Source organism: Lepus europaeus, chromosome X (genome assembly GCF_033115175.1).
Source record: "Lepus europaeus isolate LE1 chromosome X, mLepTim1.pri, whole genome shotgun sequence".
Taxonomy (NCBI): domain Eukaryota; kingdom Metazoa; phylum Chordata; class Mammalia; order Lagomorpha; family Leporidae; genus Lepus; species Lepus europaeus.
Window position 1 is genome coordinate 115,968,309 of NC_084850.1, and position 19,771 is coordinate 115,988,079.

A 19,771-nucleotide genomic window follows, 5' to 3' on the forward strand; every position below is an offset into this window, starting at 1 on the left:
CTATCTTAATATTGTACCTATGGGAGCTTGCAGTATGGATTAACAGGTAACACAGTCACATGCAGCACAGGCATCACATATGGGTGCTGATTTGAGTTCCGGCTGCTGCTCCACTTCCAATCCAGCTCCCTGCTAATGCACCTTGGAAAGCAAGAGAAGATGGCCCAAGTGCTTGGGTCCCTGAACCCACATGGGAGATGTGTATGAACCTTCTGGCTCCTGGCTTCAGACCTGACCAGGTCCACCCATTGCAGCCTTTTGGAGAGTGGATCAGCGGGTGGAAGATTCTATCTATCTGCCCCTCTCTCTCCCCTCCTCTCCCTCCCCCACCCCCACTCCCTCTTTCTCCCTTTCTCTCCCTCTCCCTGTCTGTTCCTCTCTCTCTCTCTCCCTGTCTCTCCCTCTCTGTCTGTAAACTCTGTTTTTCAAATAAATGAATCTTAAAAAAATTTTTACCTATTAAATACATGAAATTTATTTTATATTAATAAAATTACAAAAAAGTGTCTATCAACACTAATATAAAATTTATTCTCTCCAAGAGTATATATGCAGCTAAAATAATTGCTGATTTTTTTGCCTTTTCATTTTGATTTCCAGGAAGCTCAGATTTAAATTTAGTTCGTAATTACTATAATTCTTTCAATTTCCCCCTCCTTCTAATTGGCTCACGATCCAATTTTTTTTTTTTAGTTTTAATTATCCTGCTTTTTACATATTAAATGGTAAACAATCCTCAGGTACTTTTTTCTAAAAGTTGCATTGGTATGAATTATGAATATGCAACCATGGTAACAATACTTTTAAAGGAGAATTTCAAAATTTCACTGAGTTCAAAATATATCTATTCAAACTAATCACAACTTCTCTGGAAACACAAATATGAAAACATGTAAACAAATAATAGGACTGACCAGAAGAAACATAGTATGTCATAAATTTTAATTACATGTATAATTTTGAATTTTCTAGAAACTACATTTTGAAAGAAAATAAGTAAATGAACTTCAGTAATGTTTTATTTAACATGACTTATCAAAATACTATTAAAAATAAATCAATATTTTAAAACAGTTTCTGTTCTTAGTTTTTCATACTTAGTCTTCAAAAGTCAGTGTATATTTTGTAATTTCAGCACATGTAAATTCCTTTTCAGCAGCTACATGTAGCTAGTGACTACTATATTGGACAGCACATTAGCATCCGTGTTCTCTTAACATCCAAATCAGGGTATTAGGAAGATTAAAAAGAGGTGCTAGTAATTTTGGCAGAACAATAAGAAAACCTAGACAAACCCTTACACTAATTGAGTAACAATTTCCTTCTGGTCAAAAGAATAAATGAGACCATGCGAAAGGTAGATTAGAGATATAAATATATGAACATTATATACACATAATACATCTAAATATATATTTATAGTATAGTATATATATATATATATGTTCACATATGTTTGGGTTTATATACTTTATGTTTTAAACAAGTGGAAAAAAAACCGCCATTCATTGAATGAGCTTAGAAGTTTCATCAGATCACATCATGTAGAGATAAGAGGAATGCAGTCAAACATGCATATTCAACCGATGGAAAGGATTTAAGGTTATCCCTAGCAGTATTCAACAGAACACATTCATGCCTATTGATGCTGTAAATTATGTTGACTTGAAAATAAAGATCATTATTTATGATAGAATAAGCTAAATGAAGAGCTTCAGTATTCCTAAATTGATGACCCATGGGAGAGTCTTGCCTAAGTTGTTATGGATGTGTCATATCCTTGTGTTTGTTAAGAGTGTCAAGCCAAACTTGTATAACTGCTTTTAACACATTTCTTCACAAAAATTTAATGTGTGCAAATTTAAAGTGTTATTTATTGATAATACTCTAAATTATGGCACAGGATGAAGTCAGCAGGCTGTCAGCCCTTCAACCACAAATTGAGAGATTAAAAATTCAAAGCATAGCCCTGAAAGAGAAAGGACAAGGGCCAATGTTCCTGGATGCAGACTTTGTGGCCTTTACAAATCATTTTAACCAAGTGTTTGCTGATGCACAGGCCAGAGAAAAAGAACTACAGACAAGTAAGTAAAAACACTTAAAAGAATTAACTTGAGATTTTTCAAATCAGTTATTTGTGGGGCAAGCAAAAAGTACCAACATAAAATAATTTCTGTCTGTGAAACCATGTTCCCTACAATGCCCTACAACCTACGCATTAACAAGGAAAGAAATGCTGGTGTTGGAAAACAGACACATTAAATATTTGGATTTCTTTCACCTGATAATTATTTTATGACTTTGAGGTAGAACTAAAACATGTTTTGTATAGGTGTAACATCTCCTTGATAGGTTGCAATTTCAGAGTCAGACATGTTAAACATTGAAGGAAATAAAAGAATAATTGAGACATTGTAAGTAGATTTTCATTAACTCTGGTTGTTCTATGTGCAGAGATATTTATGTAGGCATTTTTTGATACTTCTATCAACTTGTCTGAACACTATTATAGCCATAGTTTATATATGGCATCTAAAACTCGGGAGAAATTACTCTTTGGGCTACACTTTACTATTGGATCCTTTTATTAACATAAATGCCTTTTTTATCCTTTGATGGAAAAATAAAAGATAAAAGTGGATCGATTATGAAAAGGAATACCACATGACTAGCAAATATTTTAACATGTCCCTCTTGTCTCTCACTAACATCCTCATATAAAATGTTATTACATAGGATCTGCCCTAAAGTATCTCTACTCATCAGCTTAATTTTAATACAAAAATTCTTTTTAGATGCAAGTTTATGAACTGATGTAGTCAATAGTAAATTAATGATCCACCATACACATGCATGCATATGTTCATGTGTGCACAAGGAGGATTATAAAATATAATTGGTGTGTAAAGCATTAAGATAAAAATATTCTTTAAAAATCCCTTCCCCAAATTTGTTCTGAAAAAGACAAGAATATATATTTGTTTTCTACTGAAATTTTATTTAGTTGGAAACACATTTTCTTTTTGCTTTGCATATATTCAAAGACTTTACCATAAAATAACATTTCTAGAATTAATATACTGATATGTATGGGGCTTTTATCACTTCCTAGCATTTATTTCTATAAAAATAAGGTGAACTAGGTAAAGCCAAAATATAAATACATAATTTTTTTCTTGCATTTCAATGCTGTTTTTGGTAAAGAATTTATTTTCTTGAAAGGGAATCAAGTAGTAAAAGTTTACAATAATATCAGCTCCCTCTAGTGGATTTCAACATAGTTGTTACTGTGCTTGTATAAAATTAACTATGGAAAATATTTGGAAATTTCTTGAATTTTCAAACATTAACCTACTTACCTTTGATACATTTTTTCTTGTCATAAAATCTATGTGCCTCCCTTAAAGCCAAGTACTTTCTGGTAGACATTGTTAACTCGTAGACAAAATAACCTATTCACTGAAAAATTATTTGAATTTACATTTACCTATTGATCTTCCACTTTTCACCACTTAATTTAAAGACTTTCAGAATATACTACTTGGTAATTGCTGATATTTTCCTAATTACATAATTTGTCCATGATATCATAAATATGTAATAGTACATACTCTATTCATACAGCTATCAATTCATCCACCCACATCAACTTTAGTTCTTTTTGCTTTCATACATATGTATAATGATTGTTTTTAAAACCTTGAAATTTTTCACTCTATATCTAAATAAAATGGCATCCCTTACACTTTATTTGCTAAAATATCTCCATCATTTTTATTCATCCTCTTAGAAAGCTTATTTTGAGAAATTAATAATCATTTAATTAAATATGGAATACATAGGTAAAATTAAAATGTTACCGTGCCAGATAATAATACAATGTTTTGCTGATGTGTAAAAATCTGTGTATGTGCATGCTCTACCCTCAATAGGCACCAGGGTTGTAAATTGCATTTCTTGTATTCCTAACTGTACTTTGAACATACAAAGTATTCAACAAATAGGAGCTACCAGAAGTACTTAGGACGTCTGTCTTAACTTCTAGTTCCTCTTACCTTTTTTTCTTTATTTTTCTTACAGTGAAACAAATACCTGACTTTTTAAGTATACTTTGAGTAGTGAAAACCAATATGAGGAATTGGTGGATGATACTTGGCATAAGTGAAGTGGGGAAATGATATTAAAAGATAAAGTACACCCTATGTGCATAGTACTTTGTAGTCTATAAATAACTTCTCCCTTAGTTATTATTTTTAAATATTTTAAAAAAATATTTGAAAGAGTTAGAGATCTCCCATCCACTGGTTGACTTCCTTCTTGGCCGCATTGGCTGGGGTTGGGCCAGACAGAAGTCAGGAGTCGGGAACTCCATCCCGGTCTCCCACGTGGGTGGCAGAGGCCCAGGTGCTTGAGGCATCCTCTGCTATGTTCATAGGCACATTAGCGGGGAGCTCGATGGGAAGAGCAGCTGGAACTCAGATGGAAGCTCCTATGGGATGCTGGCATCACAGGTGGCAGTTTAACCCCGTGCACCACAAAGTCGGTCACCTCCCTCAATTATGTGACTGTAGAGCTCAGAGAGCAGCCCCTTCGATATATGTTTTTATTATCATAATGTTACAAGTAGCTAATGCAGCTTGAATAAGTGAAAAGAAGGAAATGGATGATCTAGAAACTATATATCATACATAAATATATTTATAACAGTATTATAATAACTAAAAAGTGGAAGTAGCAAAATGGAAATATCTATACAACATAATATTGTTCAGTTGTAAAACTGAAGATATACTATACTGATATGTTTTGCAGCAAGGATTAACCTTGAAAATATTATTCTAGGTGAAAGAAACAGACCATATGTCATATGGTTTCATTTCTAGGAAATGTCAACAATAGGTAAATCTACAGAGACAGAAAGTAGATTAGTGGCTTCCCAGGTCTGAGAGGTTGTAAGTGTGGAATTGTCTCCCAAAATACTTTCCACAATATTTTTCTAAAAAGCACAAGCCAGAAAGGGCATGTTCTACTCTAGATGAATATAGAAAACATAGTTCCTAGTTTGTCATTTTATTTGAACAAAGGATAAATTGTCATTTCTAAATGTAAATAAAAGTGACTGGGCATTGAAGTACAATGGGGTAAGCCCTTTTTTAGGAGGTCCAGCATGCCATATCAGAGTGCTGGTTCAAGGTCCTGCTACTAGGCTTCCGATCCAGCTTCTTGCTAATGCACCTGGGAAGACAGTGAATGACAGTCCAAGTGTTTGGGCCCCAGTTAACCAAGTGGGAGATGTAGATGGAACGTCTTACTCCTGGCTTTGGCCTAGCCCAGTCCCAGCTGTCGCAGGCATTTGGGGGAGTACCCAGCAAGTTGAAGCTATTTCTCTTTCTCTGACTTTCAAATAAATAACTCATTAATACAAACTAGAAAAGAAAACAAGCTAACACCACTTGTAATAAAAAATAATACATGTTGTCAAGAATATGGAGAAAAAGATACCCTAATACAACGTTGATGGGAATGTATACTAGAACACTATGGAAGACAGTCTGGAGATTCCTCAGAAGTCAAAAAATGGATCTACCATATGACCCAGCCATTCCACTTCTGGGAAGGTACCCAAAGAAAATAGAATCAGCATATGAAAGAGTTATCTTTACCCCCATGTTTATAGCAGCTCAATTCAAAATAACTAAGATATGGAATCAATCCTGACATTCATCAATTTAAGACTAAAGAAATTGTGATATATGTACACAATGAAATGTTACTAAGCCATAGCAAAGAATGAAATCCTGTCTACTGCAAAAGAGAGAGAGGTAAGGGGAAGGGGGAAAGAGAGAAAGAAAATGATATACAGAGTAAAAAAATTAATGTGTATGAATGAAATTGACATGATTTGATTCTTGTTTATATCCTTGTCTATTCCTGCAGAACAGTTTTTCTATGTTTTATTTCTATAGTTCTTTGTTTAGAGCAGTATTGAAGTTGTGATTGTAAATTAAAGTATGTTATCACAAAAAATGTTTTAAAAAAGGAAAGAGAGGAGGTTGGAGGAAGGGAACGATGAAGAAGTGTTTCTGTGAAGTCTGTTCTCTATATATTAATACATTTTAATAATAGCTGAAATTTCCAGAAAAATTTTCCTTCAAGAGACCAAATGATCTGATTTATATTTTTGAAGGAAAAAACAGCCTTTAACTGGTATGTAAGGGGAAAATTGAATGTGGGTTTGAGGGAAAAAGTAGGGAGACAGGTAGAAATGTATCCATAGAGGGAAGAGACTATATTTTATCTTGGACTTGAGTTATGATATGGATGATAGAGAAAAATAAATGTATAAGTGCAGCCTTAAAGAAGTGGTGATTCAGGGAGGTGTGTTGGGGGATACTCTTTTTTTTTTAAATAAAAAAAAAAGATTTATCTATTTATTTGAAAGTCAGAATTACACAGATTGAGCAGGAGAGGCAAAGAGAGAGGTCTTCCATTCGCTGTGTGGATCCGAAGCCAAGAGCTTCTGGGTCTCCCACGCAGGTGCAGGGGCCCAAGGACTAGGGCCATCCTCTACTGCTTTCCCAGGCCAGAGCAGAGAGCTGGATCAGAAGTCGAGCAGCTGGGACCCGAACCTACAACCACATGGGATACTGGCACTGCATGCAGCGGCTTTACCCACTACACCACAGCACTGGACCTGGGCGGTGGCGGGTGAGGGATACTCTTAGCAGAATTACAGAGAATATCTGTTCCCTCTTGGAGGGATAGTAGAAGAGCATTTTAAGATAGCCTCCCCAAATGCTCTCTGCGACTACAGTTGAAAACTTTGTGGTTCGTCCCTGATACTCCATGTTAAGACACTGAGATTAACAAAGGAAACAAATATTGGCTTGAGCTCACTCTTTCAGTTTGAGGTTAGAAGATTGTGCTGTTTTAAGTAATATTTACTTCAGTAGAAATACACTCTGTTACTTTGCTTCTTAGCTCCAGAAATAATTAAGACAGCTTGGTAAATGGTCCCTTTTAAATTCTGTTTAATTTATCAATGCCATCAACAGCAAGAATAATTGACATTTATTTTAGATGGCTATGTATTTTATAGAAGTGCCATCCAACAAAAACAATGTGACCCACACATGTAAATTTTCTAAACATTTTAAAAGGTAAAATTAATTTTGTTATATACTTTATTTTAAAAGTGGCAAAATAGTATTGTTTCAACATGAAATCATGATACAAAATATAAAAGCAGTTTTTCATTGTTTTATACTAAGTCTTAAAAATCTGGTGTGTTTTTTTGCTTGCAGAACATCTCAATTCACACTGGCCATATCTCAAGCACTCGGTAGGCCAGTGTAAGCTAGTGACTACATTATTGGACAGCATAGCTATAATCTATCACTCCCTGACATTTAAGTACCTTTCTACACACTAAATATTTTTAATTTTTGTGAGGAGGGATAGTTTTGATTTTTTTTCAAGTCTTAGAACCTAATATTCTGAGATCTCAGAATTATCGTAAGAGTTCTCTCTTAAAACAAGATAAAAATCTGAACTTTCAAAACAGGTCTGTGTTTATCTTGCTTTCCTGTTAAGGAGCTTTGCCCTTGACATAAACTCAGGTGTGTCAGAAAACGTGATACTCAATTTCATGCTTGGCTCTTTTTGTTTATAATGAGATAACCTTGGCTTACCTCTCACTCGCAACTTTTCTCTCATTTTTTCCTGCAGCCTGTCCCTCTTTTAAGGCAGTTGGGCAAAGACAGGAAATTTTTTTTTTTGACAGGCAGAGTGGACAGTGAGAGAGAGAAACAAAGAGAAAGGTCTTCCTTTGCCGTTGGTTCGCCCTCCAATGGCCGCCACGGCCGGTGTGCTGCGGCCCGCACACCACACTGATCTGAAGGCAGGAGCCAGGTGCTTCTCCTGGTCTCCCATGTGGGTGCAAGGCCCAAGGACTTGGGCCATCCTCCACTGCACTCCCTGGCCACAGCAGAGAGCTGGCCTGGAAGAGGGACAACTGGGACAGAATCCGGTGCCCCAACCGGGACTAGAACCCGGTGTGCCGGCACCGCTAGGCAGAGGATTAGCCTATTGAGCCACGGCGCCGGCCCCAAGGACAGGAATTTTTAAACATAAAGTTCAGCAAACGTTTTTTTCATTCATCTCCAAAAAATTTGAATGTGAATTTGCCCACACATTTTAATTTTCATCCTTCACAACCTTGTACTGAATGATTGAATTATTGAATATTCAGTATAGCATGATTGCCCTTAACATTTATATTCCCAATAATTTATAACATTTTACAAACATGTAATCAGTGGTATTGGTTTTCTTTTTTTTTATATATTCGCTAATCATAAGTGAGAAGTAAGAATATATGTATATTTTTGAATGGTATTTTAGCAACAGAATTATTAAATTATAAAATTAATTTATTTGGAGATGATCTATATTTATTAAAAATATGTGGCTAAATGTTAAATCCACAGGACTGAATGTATCAAATGATATAATAGAATTCTTTTATTCTAATAACTTGTTACATTGACTATGTTTATTATTCTATTGCTCTAATTAAAGAGACCTATTAGTTGAATTAGTAATGCATATTTCTACATAAAAGGAAGAAAGTCCTTATATGGAGCCTCACTACTTTTAGTCCTTTGTTGGGATTACAAAAGCAGCATTGACAAATACCTGGCTGAAGGGTAGAGCAGTTCATATTGAGTTTGGTTTCATTGATTTCCACACAAGACTTTTTCTCTTTTTTAAAGTTTAAACATAATTAACTATCTTTGATTGGCAGTCTTCAGCAAGCCTTATCTAAATTAGATATTCCACACAGTTGAAGATTTGTCAGAGCACGTCCCTCAAAATTGATAGCAATACTTGCTGATGTTATATCATTTTGTTGCATTTCAGATATGGAAAACTGAAAGAAAAAAAAGAAATACTTGTTTCTATGCATATATATTTTTTATTTTCCACTTTGCTTCGGAAACTAGATTATATAGATTAATTCCAAATGAATCTTTGAGAATTTTTTTCTTAAAACAACACAGCAAAATAATTGACAACATATTAGCTGTTTCTGTGTGTTCAATTTTAAGGAAATGTAATGCCCAGTTTGGATGAGGATTGAAATATAAGGGGGAATTGAAAACGTATAGATTTTGAGCATAGTTTACCAGTATGAAATCATTGCTGTTAAAATTAGCTTCCAGGCTGTTTAACATAGATAACATGCAAAGAAATAACAGACTTACTAAATGGAAGACTTAGCAAATTAGAGGATCTCCTCTCTTGTATGTCTCCCATATCCAACAGGTAGAATTAATTGAAAAATATCCCATTGAGTTCAGAAGCAATTATTGAACACTATGGGTTTTTAATCACAATTATAATGCAGTTATGATTTTGTATTATAAACACTTCGTATAATTCTGAGGAAAACACTAGCTTCTCAAATAATTAGAATTTGATACAAATTTAGTATGTCTTAAACTAAGTTTTCATGATTAAAATGTGTTTATTGAATTCATAAATTCTGTAAGTATGTGAAGAACAACACCATAAACATACTGCAAAAAATTTTTTTGCCAGTACCAAGCTGTTTTGATTATAACTGTATTGTAGTATGTCTTGAAATGTGTTCTGATGTCTCTCTGTTTTTGTTGTATAAGATTGCTTTAGCTCTTCGGGATCTCTCATATTTCTTTATGAATTTTAGCATCATGTTTTTCTAGATCAGAGAAGAATGTTGTTAGTATTTTTATTGGGATTGCATTTAATGTATAAATTGCTTTTGGTAGAATGGACATTGTGTTGGTATTAATTCATTCATTCCAGGAACATGGAAGATTTTCCATTTTGTTGTATCTTCTATGTCTGTCTTTAATGTTTTGTAATTGCCATCGTAGAGATCTTTGACTTCCTTGGTTAAATGTATTTATTATTTATTATCACTGTTGTATCCAAGTGGAGAGTGAACCAGCAGATGGAAGATCTCTGTCTCTCTATATGACTATGCCTTTGAAGTAAAATAAATAAATCTTTAAAAATAGTAATGAGATTTAAAAATACCATTTGATATGGTAGTATAAAGTAAGACTTCTCATTGATATGTCGTCTATTTGGGAAAATGGCCATTTATATTCAAACATGTCTTGCTGCATTTTTTCTGGGATATGGTTTAATTGCTTTCTAACCCTTTGAAAATTTTATTTTTAAAAGTACTTTGGTTGTATAAGGTTATGGAAAAGCGTGATAATGTAATATGTATATCAGGTGAGTGGCAATCAAATAAGCTTAGCATTTCCATCTACTAAAACTTCAAGTAAATTTTGATACAGACTCAGCAGTTGCACAGATTATGGGTACAGTGTGAATTTCAATTTATGTACACAATGTATACTAACCAAATCAATGCAACCAGTGTTTCCTTCTCATATCATCACTCTATGCTTGGAACTTCCAAGCTCCTCTCCCTCATATGTCCATTACTATATGTTATAACTTACTCTGAGTGTCACCCCACTGTGCTGTGTGCTTTTAATCTATATTTTATTCCAAATATTTGCTTCTGACCTATCTTCAGATTTAATAATCCTCTGCTCAGCCTTGTTTAATTTGCTGATAAGCCTGTCAACTTAGATCTTATTTTTACTTGCTGCATTTTATAGCACTGCAATTTTTTGATTATTCCTAAAACCTATTATTTTCATTTCTTCAGATTCCAGTTCTTTTGCAGTTTTCAATGTAGTATCTTATCTCCTTGAACATTGTCAGTATAGCTATTTAGTTTCATTTTAAACCCACAAACAGAAGCAAGAAGTCTTCAGAAAACCGTGCAAATGTTTACTACCAAAAAAGCACGGATTTCAAATATGATTGTATCAAAGTAAACTTACCTCAATACTACTTTTCCACAAACTTTTTGAGGTACCCACATATATATACACTTTAAAATGTATATGTAGATATAGTATACGTATAACATTCCCTAATATATATTTTATGTACATGTATTTTAATATATGTTAAAACCAGATGATATATAGTCCTGGCTCTGACATTTACTAATAGCTTTGAATAAGAGCCAATCGGTTGGCTCCTTTGTTTATAATCTCAACTGTATATGAGATTAACAATTCACTTCCAATAGGATTAATAAGATATAACAATGATATATGTAGGATTAGTGAGGTGTCTGATATATAAGCACACTTCAACTAGTTTTGTTTCATTAAAATCAGAGGTGACATATAATTTAAAGTGTCAGGGGCTTTTAATTCTAATACTTTTTTCTCTAAAGGGCAACATAGTACCCTTTAATATCAAGTAAATGTGCATTCTACTTGCCTTCTCTGAGTGCCATCTTTATAACCTACAGCAAATTACTCAGACATAATTTTGCCATTTTTTGACCTTAAAATTGAATTTAATGGCACAGTTTTTGCAAGGCTGATTTGATAATTCAATATAATATCTGTAAATTTTCTGGCATTCTGAACGATAGTAGAAATTTACCTTCCTCATCATAATCACGCCCTAATTTATATTTCATAATTTCGCATCTGTTTGCAGTATGATTGAGTTTGCTGACAGCTTAGAAAAAAACAAGACAAAGGTTAAAACTAAACAATTCTTTTTGTTTTGTTTTTTTTTCCTTTTGATACAGTCTTTGACACTTTGCCCCCCACGCGGTATCAGGAGACGATCAGTACCATTCGGACGTGGATCCAGCAGTCAGAACCCAAGCTCTCTATACCTCAGCTTAGTGTCACTGAATATGAAATCATGGAGCAGAGACTTGGGGAGTTGCAGGTCTGTAAAAATTTCAGTCATAAACAACACGATGCAGATCTCTTTGGCCAATGAATCACGTCAGTTAAACCTTAAAATACTATTGAAATTAAAAGTCATAACAAGGATGTTAGTTCACCAGTGGAAAATATAAAGATAAAGCATTAAAGATACAGCTTATGCATTGCACTGTGTGTGTGTGTGTGTGTATGTCTCTGCATATAGTGTTTTTTTTTCTTTAGCTACTTTCTTACAAAGAAGGGGTAAAGTTGTTGTTTTTAAAATATCATTTTAGGCCGGCACCGTGGCTTAACAGGCTAATCCTCCACCTTGTGGCGCCGGCACACTGGGTTCTAGTCCCGGTTGGGGCACCGGATTCTATCCCGGTTGCCCCTCTTCCAGGCCAGCTCTCTGCTGTGGCCAGGGAGTGCAGTGGAGGATGGCCCAGGTGCTTGGGCCCTGCACCCGCATGGGAGACCAGGAGAAGCACCTGGCTCCTGCCTTCGGATCAGCGCAGTGCGCCGGCTGCAGTGCACCGGCTGCAGTGGCCATTGGAGGGTGAACCAACGGCAAAAAGAAAGACCTTTCTCTCTCTCTGTCTCTCTGTCTCTCTCTCACTATCCACTCTGCCTGTCAAATATATATATATATATAATTTTAGTCCCAGAATTTTCATAGAACGTATTTTTTTGCCGAGTTTTTTTTTTCTGGGATACATTTTTGTTAGACTATTTTGTTTAGTTATTTTCTTTATTTATTTGAGAGGTGGAGTTACAGACAGTGAGATGGAGAGACAAGAGAGAAAAGTCTTCCATCCACTGGTTCACTCCCCAAATGGCTTCAAAGGCCAGAGCTGGGCCGATCTGAAGCCAGGAGCCAGGAGCTTCCTCCTGTTCGCCCATGTGTGTGTGGGCAATCTTCTACTGCTTTCCCAGGCCATAGCAGAGAGCTGGATCAGAAGAGGAGCAGCCAGACTAGAACCAGCAGCCATATGGGATGCTGATACCATAGGCAGAAGGTTAACTCACTGTGCCACAGCCTTAGCCCCTAGACTATTTTTTTGTATTTTCTAATGCTTTACAACTTTTATTTTTAAAAGTACTTAGTTGTATTGTTTCTGGATAAAGAGTGATAATGTGATACATGTATTAGATGGGTTGGAATCGAATAAGCTTAGCATTTCCATCTACTGTAGTTAGAGTTTGTAGTTTAAACTCCCTTAGTTATACAAGAATTGCAGTTATTTATATATATAGACATGAATCAATAAAATTAGTTATCCTAAAAATTTTTTATTAAGATATGTTTTGGATATGCTTAATGTCTATAAGAATAGGCAGACTATTAAATTCTGTTAATATTTGCAAGTAACTCACAAAATTGTAAAATTTAAATTGCTGCTAGTTATTTTATAACATCATTTTATAATTTTATAATCATCTACTTTGTTTAAATTTGTGAATCACAGAACTTTCACCTTGTATTCACTTAATTTAGCTGAAACTAATAAATTATCAATTAGTATAAATGTATTTTGTTTTTATATCGAGGCATTACAAAGCTCTCTGCAAGAGCAACAAAGTGGCCTAACCTATCTCAGCACCACTGTGAAAGAAATGGCAAAGAAAGCACCGTCTGAAATTAGTCGCAAATATCAGTCAGAATTTGAAGAGATTGAGGGACACTGGAAGAAGCTCTCCTACCAGCTGGTGGATCATTGTCAAAAGTTAGAGGAGCAAATGAATAAACTCCGAAAAATTCAGGTATTCTCAGATTGTAATTCTTAGACTCATTTTCATTAACTTGTCTTTCCCCTGACAATGCATTGTATAACTTAAAGGTAAGTAGAAATTTGACCTTCAGAGTCCTTCAATGTCAGTAATAAGATCAAAGGACTTTTTTTTTTTTTTTGGTTCAAAAACATGCAATTTTATTACTTCATCCAAGAGGATGAGGATTAAATGTTATGCTTCTTGGGTTTTCTTTAGAAGGAATTTTTGAAATTTGTTTTATTAATTCTAACAGTAGGATTTTAGCATATTTTAGCTTAATAATTTTCAAAACCATTCATTCCTTTAGTCTGATTGCCCTATAAAGTGTCCCCTACATTATAATAAAATTAAAAATTATAAATATTGTATCATGATTTCAATGTCATCTTTTACTTCTAAGTGCATTATTAAGTTTTGCCCTATCTCCTTCCACAAACCAAATTCTACTCACTTAACTCATTTGAGTAGTGCCACCATATTAATAACTACTCAAGCTAAAAGTAGTAACCCAACAGTTAACTTCTAGTCTAAAAGTCTAACATATTTGTAAATATAGGTATTGTCTGCCTTGGGTGGCCAGTTATGGTAAACTACCTTGGCTGTGAAAGAAACTTCAAAAGCATCATGGCACAGTGGAAACTCATGGCAACAAGATGCCTGTGCACTTAAATTCCAGTCTACCTACTTAGTTGTTTGTTCTCATGCTTTACAAACAAAAACACTAAATACAGCTGAAACATTCTGCAAAGCACAACATATATGTATACATCCCTCTACTTGTAAACATATTTGTAGTGCATGTATGCAGAAATACATGCATGAAAACATGTATCACTTGCCCAAACAAGTGGCCAAAGAGGGTACAGTTATACTATTCTGACCATTAAGGAGCCCATATTCTCTTTGAGAGAGGTGGGTATACTCATTTGCTATTGTTTCAGAAATAAATTATTACAAATGTAATGATTTCAAGCAATACAAACATATCATCTTACAGTTCTGAAGTCAGAATTCCAAAATCAGTCACAGAATACCGAATCCAAGTTGTCAATAAGGCAACGTCCCTTTTGGAGGTTTTCAGAGAGGTTTCCTCGGCATAATTCACTCCTAGGTGGTACAATCATTCCTTCTCTTGTTCCTCCTAGTTTACCCTCCCTGCTCCATTCTTCCCCATGTCTCTTCTCCCTGGACTTGCCTCCTTTGTAAGAACTGACCATTACCATCTATCCAGGTAGATAATCCAGGATAATTTCCCCATCTGGAAATTCTTTATCACATCTGCAAATTCCTTTGTCATATTCTAGGTAACATTTGTGAATGTAGAGTGCTTGGGAGGGTAGTATTGCTATTCAGATTAGCAAAGTCTGTAAATTAAGCAGCATGATGTACATTATAACAATAGGCAGGAATGAAATCCAGCGCAGTCAGGGAGAAGGGGATATGAAATATTCTTGGAACATGGGTCATTTCAACTATAGCTTGAACACACGGAACTTAGTTACCTAATAAAGAGGAAGAAAGAGCACCTGACCAAAATAAATGGCATATTCAATGAACTGGAAATAGTTCAATATTGTGGAGAATAATGCAAATAGTATTCAAAAAGTTTATGGAAAATGCATATTATGAAAAAAACTATTCATGTGTTTCAAAATTTTCTGTACCAAATAAACATTTTAATTGCATTGCTCAGGACTTTTAAAGTACTTTGGTATATTTCTGTAGATGATAAAACCTATAGTTGGAAAAATGTAATGGTGATGGGGTTAATGAAGACACCAACAAGAATAAGGGACTATTATCAATATTTTAAAGAAGAAAATATAAAATGGTAGTTGAGTTTTCAAAACATCACCATAAAAAGAGGAAAGAGAAAGGGAATTTACTGACATCAGTGTGGAAAAGTGAGTAGAGGTGGTAAGACTGAGGCAGATACCACAGACAGCTAGTACAGTGATGACAAGTCAATAGAAAGAACTGAACAAGGACATGGGAAATGTCAAAGAGGAGCAAAGCTAGGCTTAACAGGTGTCAAGCAAGGTCGTATCATTGAAGATCTTAGGTTAAGTCCTTTGCTTTTAATGTTGATATATTAATGGGGGAAAGTTTTGTGTAGTACATATTTTCAAAAGAAGCTTCAGAAGACGAAATTAGCACATGCAGCTAGCATGGTTCAATTGTGTAGAAGTAAGCAAAGAAGTGACAATTTTACATTTGAAAAGTAGCAGAAAAATGTTAATGTAAAAGAAATGGAAAGTAGTTGGATTCTATAAGTGATAAAAGATGACCTTTTTTCAACTGATCATGAATTTAAACTGCTCACATAAATTAGAAATTTAACACAGAAGCTTTCTCTATGAAGTTGACAAAATCTGGGCTTGAAAGTTCCCAACTGGAGGGACTATTTAAACTGTCAACTATAGGAAACAATTTGTAGAAGTTCAAGTTTAGAGAAACTATAAAGACACCATTACATTGAGTTTATTGTACATAGTTTGTTTTATGTACTGTAAGGGCACATTGTTAGTATTATCATGAGTTGTTTTTTAACTTGAAGTTTCTCTAGAGGGTGATATGATTTAATGTTCTCTAGAGTAACATCATAAAACCACACTTGGTAATAATTTTTTTTATTTTTAACAGTAGCAGACTTCATACATCAATGCTCATACAGTAGACCATAAAAATGCAGTCTTGGTAAAAATACTATTTTCCTGAAAAGCTACTTAGAGACATCCTTCAAACACAGGAGTTGTTTCTGGGCTTTATTTAGATACCACTGTGATTAGCTGTGTTATGAGCAATCAGCACACTAATAGTGCCTTCAAATGCATCTCTTATTCCAGAATCACATAAAAACTCTAAAGAAGTGGATGGCTGAAGTTGATGTTTTCCTAAAGGAGGAATGGCCTGCGCTTGGGGATTCTGAAATTCTAAAAAAGCAGCTGAAACAATGCAGAGTAAGACTTTTATATGGTTCCTGTTGCATAAAGACTTCTTTATGGATACTGTTATTGGCTGGATCAGTGGTTAACAACCAGGGGCAATTTTGCCTCCCCATTACACCCAGGGGATATTTTACAGTGTCTGGAGACATTTTTCTTGGTCTCAAATTGAGTGGGGCGTTCATACTACTAGTATCAATGGGGAGAGTCCAGGGATAGAGTAACATCCTACAATGCACAGAAGAGCCCCTAAAACAATTTTTAGCCCCAGATTTCAGTAGTGCCAACATTAAGAAACCCTATATTAAATAACTGAGAAATAGACAGAACTTTGCTTTTTACTCAAATCTCGCTTAATGACATAATTTTAATATAAAATACAGTAAAACAAAGGTAAAAAATCATCTGAGCTACTATTTTTATCTTATTGCCAATTAGTATTTGTACTGTATTCCCTCCCATGTATAATGCATTGTCCTATAACACAATATGGATTTTCAAAACGATATTCATTATACTACTGTCATCCTGCAGGAAGAAAATAATCTGGCTCTTTAAATAACTTTCTTTACAAATACAAACTAAAAAAGCAAATCTACCTTAGAAATAACCTTCACACCCACCAACAATTACTGCAGTATCCTGTGTTTGAAAAACAGAATCCTTTCAAAAATAGTAATATACAAAGCCCATCATTTTCAAGCATGTTTCAAACAAATATTAAATTTATTTCTTTTTCTTTCTTATAGGAGTAGAATACAGATAATTGCATACTTCATTCATACCCTAATAACCACTGAACATGTTTTTACAAGACTATTGTAGAGATACCTATCTCTGTCATTACATCTAAATATCAAATTTTAAAGAACAAATTCCACACAGAGTGCCATTATTTCTAATGACATGTTTTCTAACTTTATTGCTTTTCTATGGGGTGATAATTTTTGCAGCCAGTTCAAATTGTGTTGTTTCCTTAGCTTTTAGTCAATGATATTCAGACAATCCAGCCCAGCCTAAACAGTGTCAATGAAAGTGGACAGAAGATAAAGAATGAGGCTGAACCAGAGTTTGCATCCAGACTTGAGACGGAACTCAGAGAACTTAACAGTCAGTGGGATCACATGTGCCGACAGGTATGGACAGCCCACCCCCATTGTGTTTCCCTCAATTTAATTCCAAAAATTCTCTGAATGTCTCCTTTACCAGTTCCTGTATTCAGAACTTTGTTCTTGACTATGTTGATGCTTTAAAGCCTCAAATTACTCTTTGGTAACATATACAAATAGTTTGATAATAGGGATTTTAAAGATTTTCTTATTTTGAGGCCTAACATGAACTTCTTGAACATTATTATTTTACTGAAAAACAAATTCCCACTATAAGACATTATTTTCATTGGATTTTTTCTCCAAGACATAAATTGACAATCATAATTGGATTTACAACATATGTTTTATGCACATATATTTAATACAGGAACAAAATGAATTGCATACATGCATGCGCGAATGTGATAAATGCTATTTACTTCTGGTTAAGATTCAAAGTTTGTCTTCTTTAATACAAATGGTTATTAGTAACTGAATGGAAATAAAAATTAAATGACTATAACTTCATATCTTTGTTCCTTGTTTTATACAGTAGAATATTTTATAGATATTTATTTTAATTTTAAAGATTAAATTATGGAAAATTATGTGATAAGTGGTGTATATTGAATATTTCTCATCCAAAGGTTAATATTTTTTACCCTAAAGTACTGATTACTTTTAATTTACCAATACATTTTTTGAATTTAGTGAGAGGTCTCAATTTATGTATGTTAGAGGCTGTCAGTCTTTGTGCTTTTATAAGTAAACTTTCAAAGTTGCAAAGAAATAATGCCAAAAGGCAAAAAGTAGATTGCAGATAAATTCAGAAAAGTAAAAGGCAAAGCAAGTTGCCCAGCTAATACAGTCACTGACGAATGCTCAACAGTTCTATTAACTTATAGATGAGATAGCCCTGGGCCAGCAAACTTGGTTTCTTCTGGAATAATTCTGTGCTAGAAGAGTCGTTCAGGAAAAAAAAATTACTTAAATAATAGATTACACCATTGATGTTTTCCTGGAAGGGCAGTGTGAAAGGTATTTGTTTGTTGAATGTTCTTAATGGAGAATAGAAAGAACACCAGCAATTTATTTAAAGAAAGGGGGAAAAATAGGAAAAGAATGAAAGTCAGCAATCTTATGAAACCTTAAGGTTATTACATTTTATAGAAGTGTAATTTTTAAAATATCTTGATTTTTAAAATGTCTTTGCTTAAGACCGTGTGTCTGCTGTAATACATAACAAGAATCAGTTGTTCAAGAGAACTATTTTAAGTATATCAGCCTCCTGCAAAAAAATACATATATTTAAATCATAGTCATGTTCTGATCCTATTTTCTCATCCTGAAATATTTTATGTCTCTCTGCCTCTTCTTGGAATATCACTCTATCCATGCTCTAATTTGGTCAGCAAATGACCCAGGGTTTACAAAAGAAAAAAAAAAATGAAACAAATAAGCAAAAAACACCCACATGTTCTACAGGGTAAGAGGAAAACAAAAACAATGCTTTTAAAGCAGGGAAGCCAGGCTGGGATGTTGATACTAATTCAGTGTTCCAGAGAGAGGAATGGAAATGTGTGTCAATCTATGCATTATATAAATGTCTAAACAACAAATGAGCATGTGATGTTCTCTCTTTGGTAAAAATATCTTTTTTATTAGCCACCAAGGTCTGGAAAATGCAAATAAATATTAACTTATCCAAATGGGTGTTAGACTTCTAGATACCATGAGTTCCTATGACCTGATGATTCTGAAAATATTCAGTGGTTAAAATTATTTACATCCTAAATTGTAGGTATCTAAATGAAGACATCAAGATTCTTCTTATTTCTACAACAAAAACACAACCATTATTAAAACCACTTACCAATTAAGAAATAAGAGAAGGTGGAATAGAAGGAAAGAGATGTTTAATTACATATATATATATATATATGTATGTATACACACACATGTGCTTATATGATCGTAAACTTATAATATTTACTTGAATATATAAATATTAACATTTAGTATTATGTATAAGTGGGAATAAATGAGACATAGTACTTACCCTTATGGAGATTATAATTTAGTGGAGAAGATGGAAAGTAAATGAGCTAATACGTTATCACACCTCATTTTATTTGTTGGTAAGTGCTCTGAACTTATT

At 34.1% G+C, this 19,771-nt stretch overlaps 1 protein-coding gene across 9 annotated transcripts in view; it reads left to right on the forward strand.

The window, feature by feature from the left end:
* DMD (dystrophin) overlaps positions 1–19,771 on the forward strand; it is a 2,142,101-nt gene that overhangs the window by 734,818 nt on the left and 1,387,512 nt on the right. For all 9 annotated transcript variants that reach the window (XM_062183372.1, XM_062183374.1, XM_062183379.1 and 6 more), the window contains 5 exons: positions 1,904–2,084; positions 11,681–11,826; positions 13,356–13,568; positions 16,424–16,537; positions 17,503–17,658. In XM_062183372.1, coding sequence (XP_062039356.1) covers positions 1,904–2,084; positions 11,681–11,826; positions 13,356–13,568; positions 16,424–16,537; positions 17,503–17,658 — 810 coding nt within the window. The remainder of the gene's footprint in view (positions 1–1,903; positions 2,085–11,680; positions 11,827–13,355; positions 13,569–16,423; positions 16,538–17,502; positions 17,659–19,771) is intronic.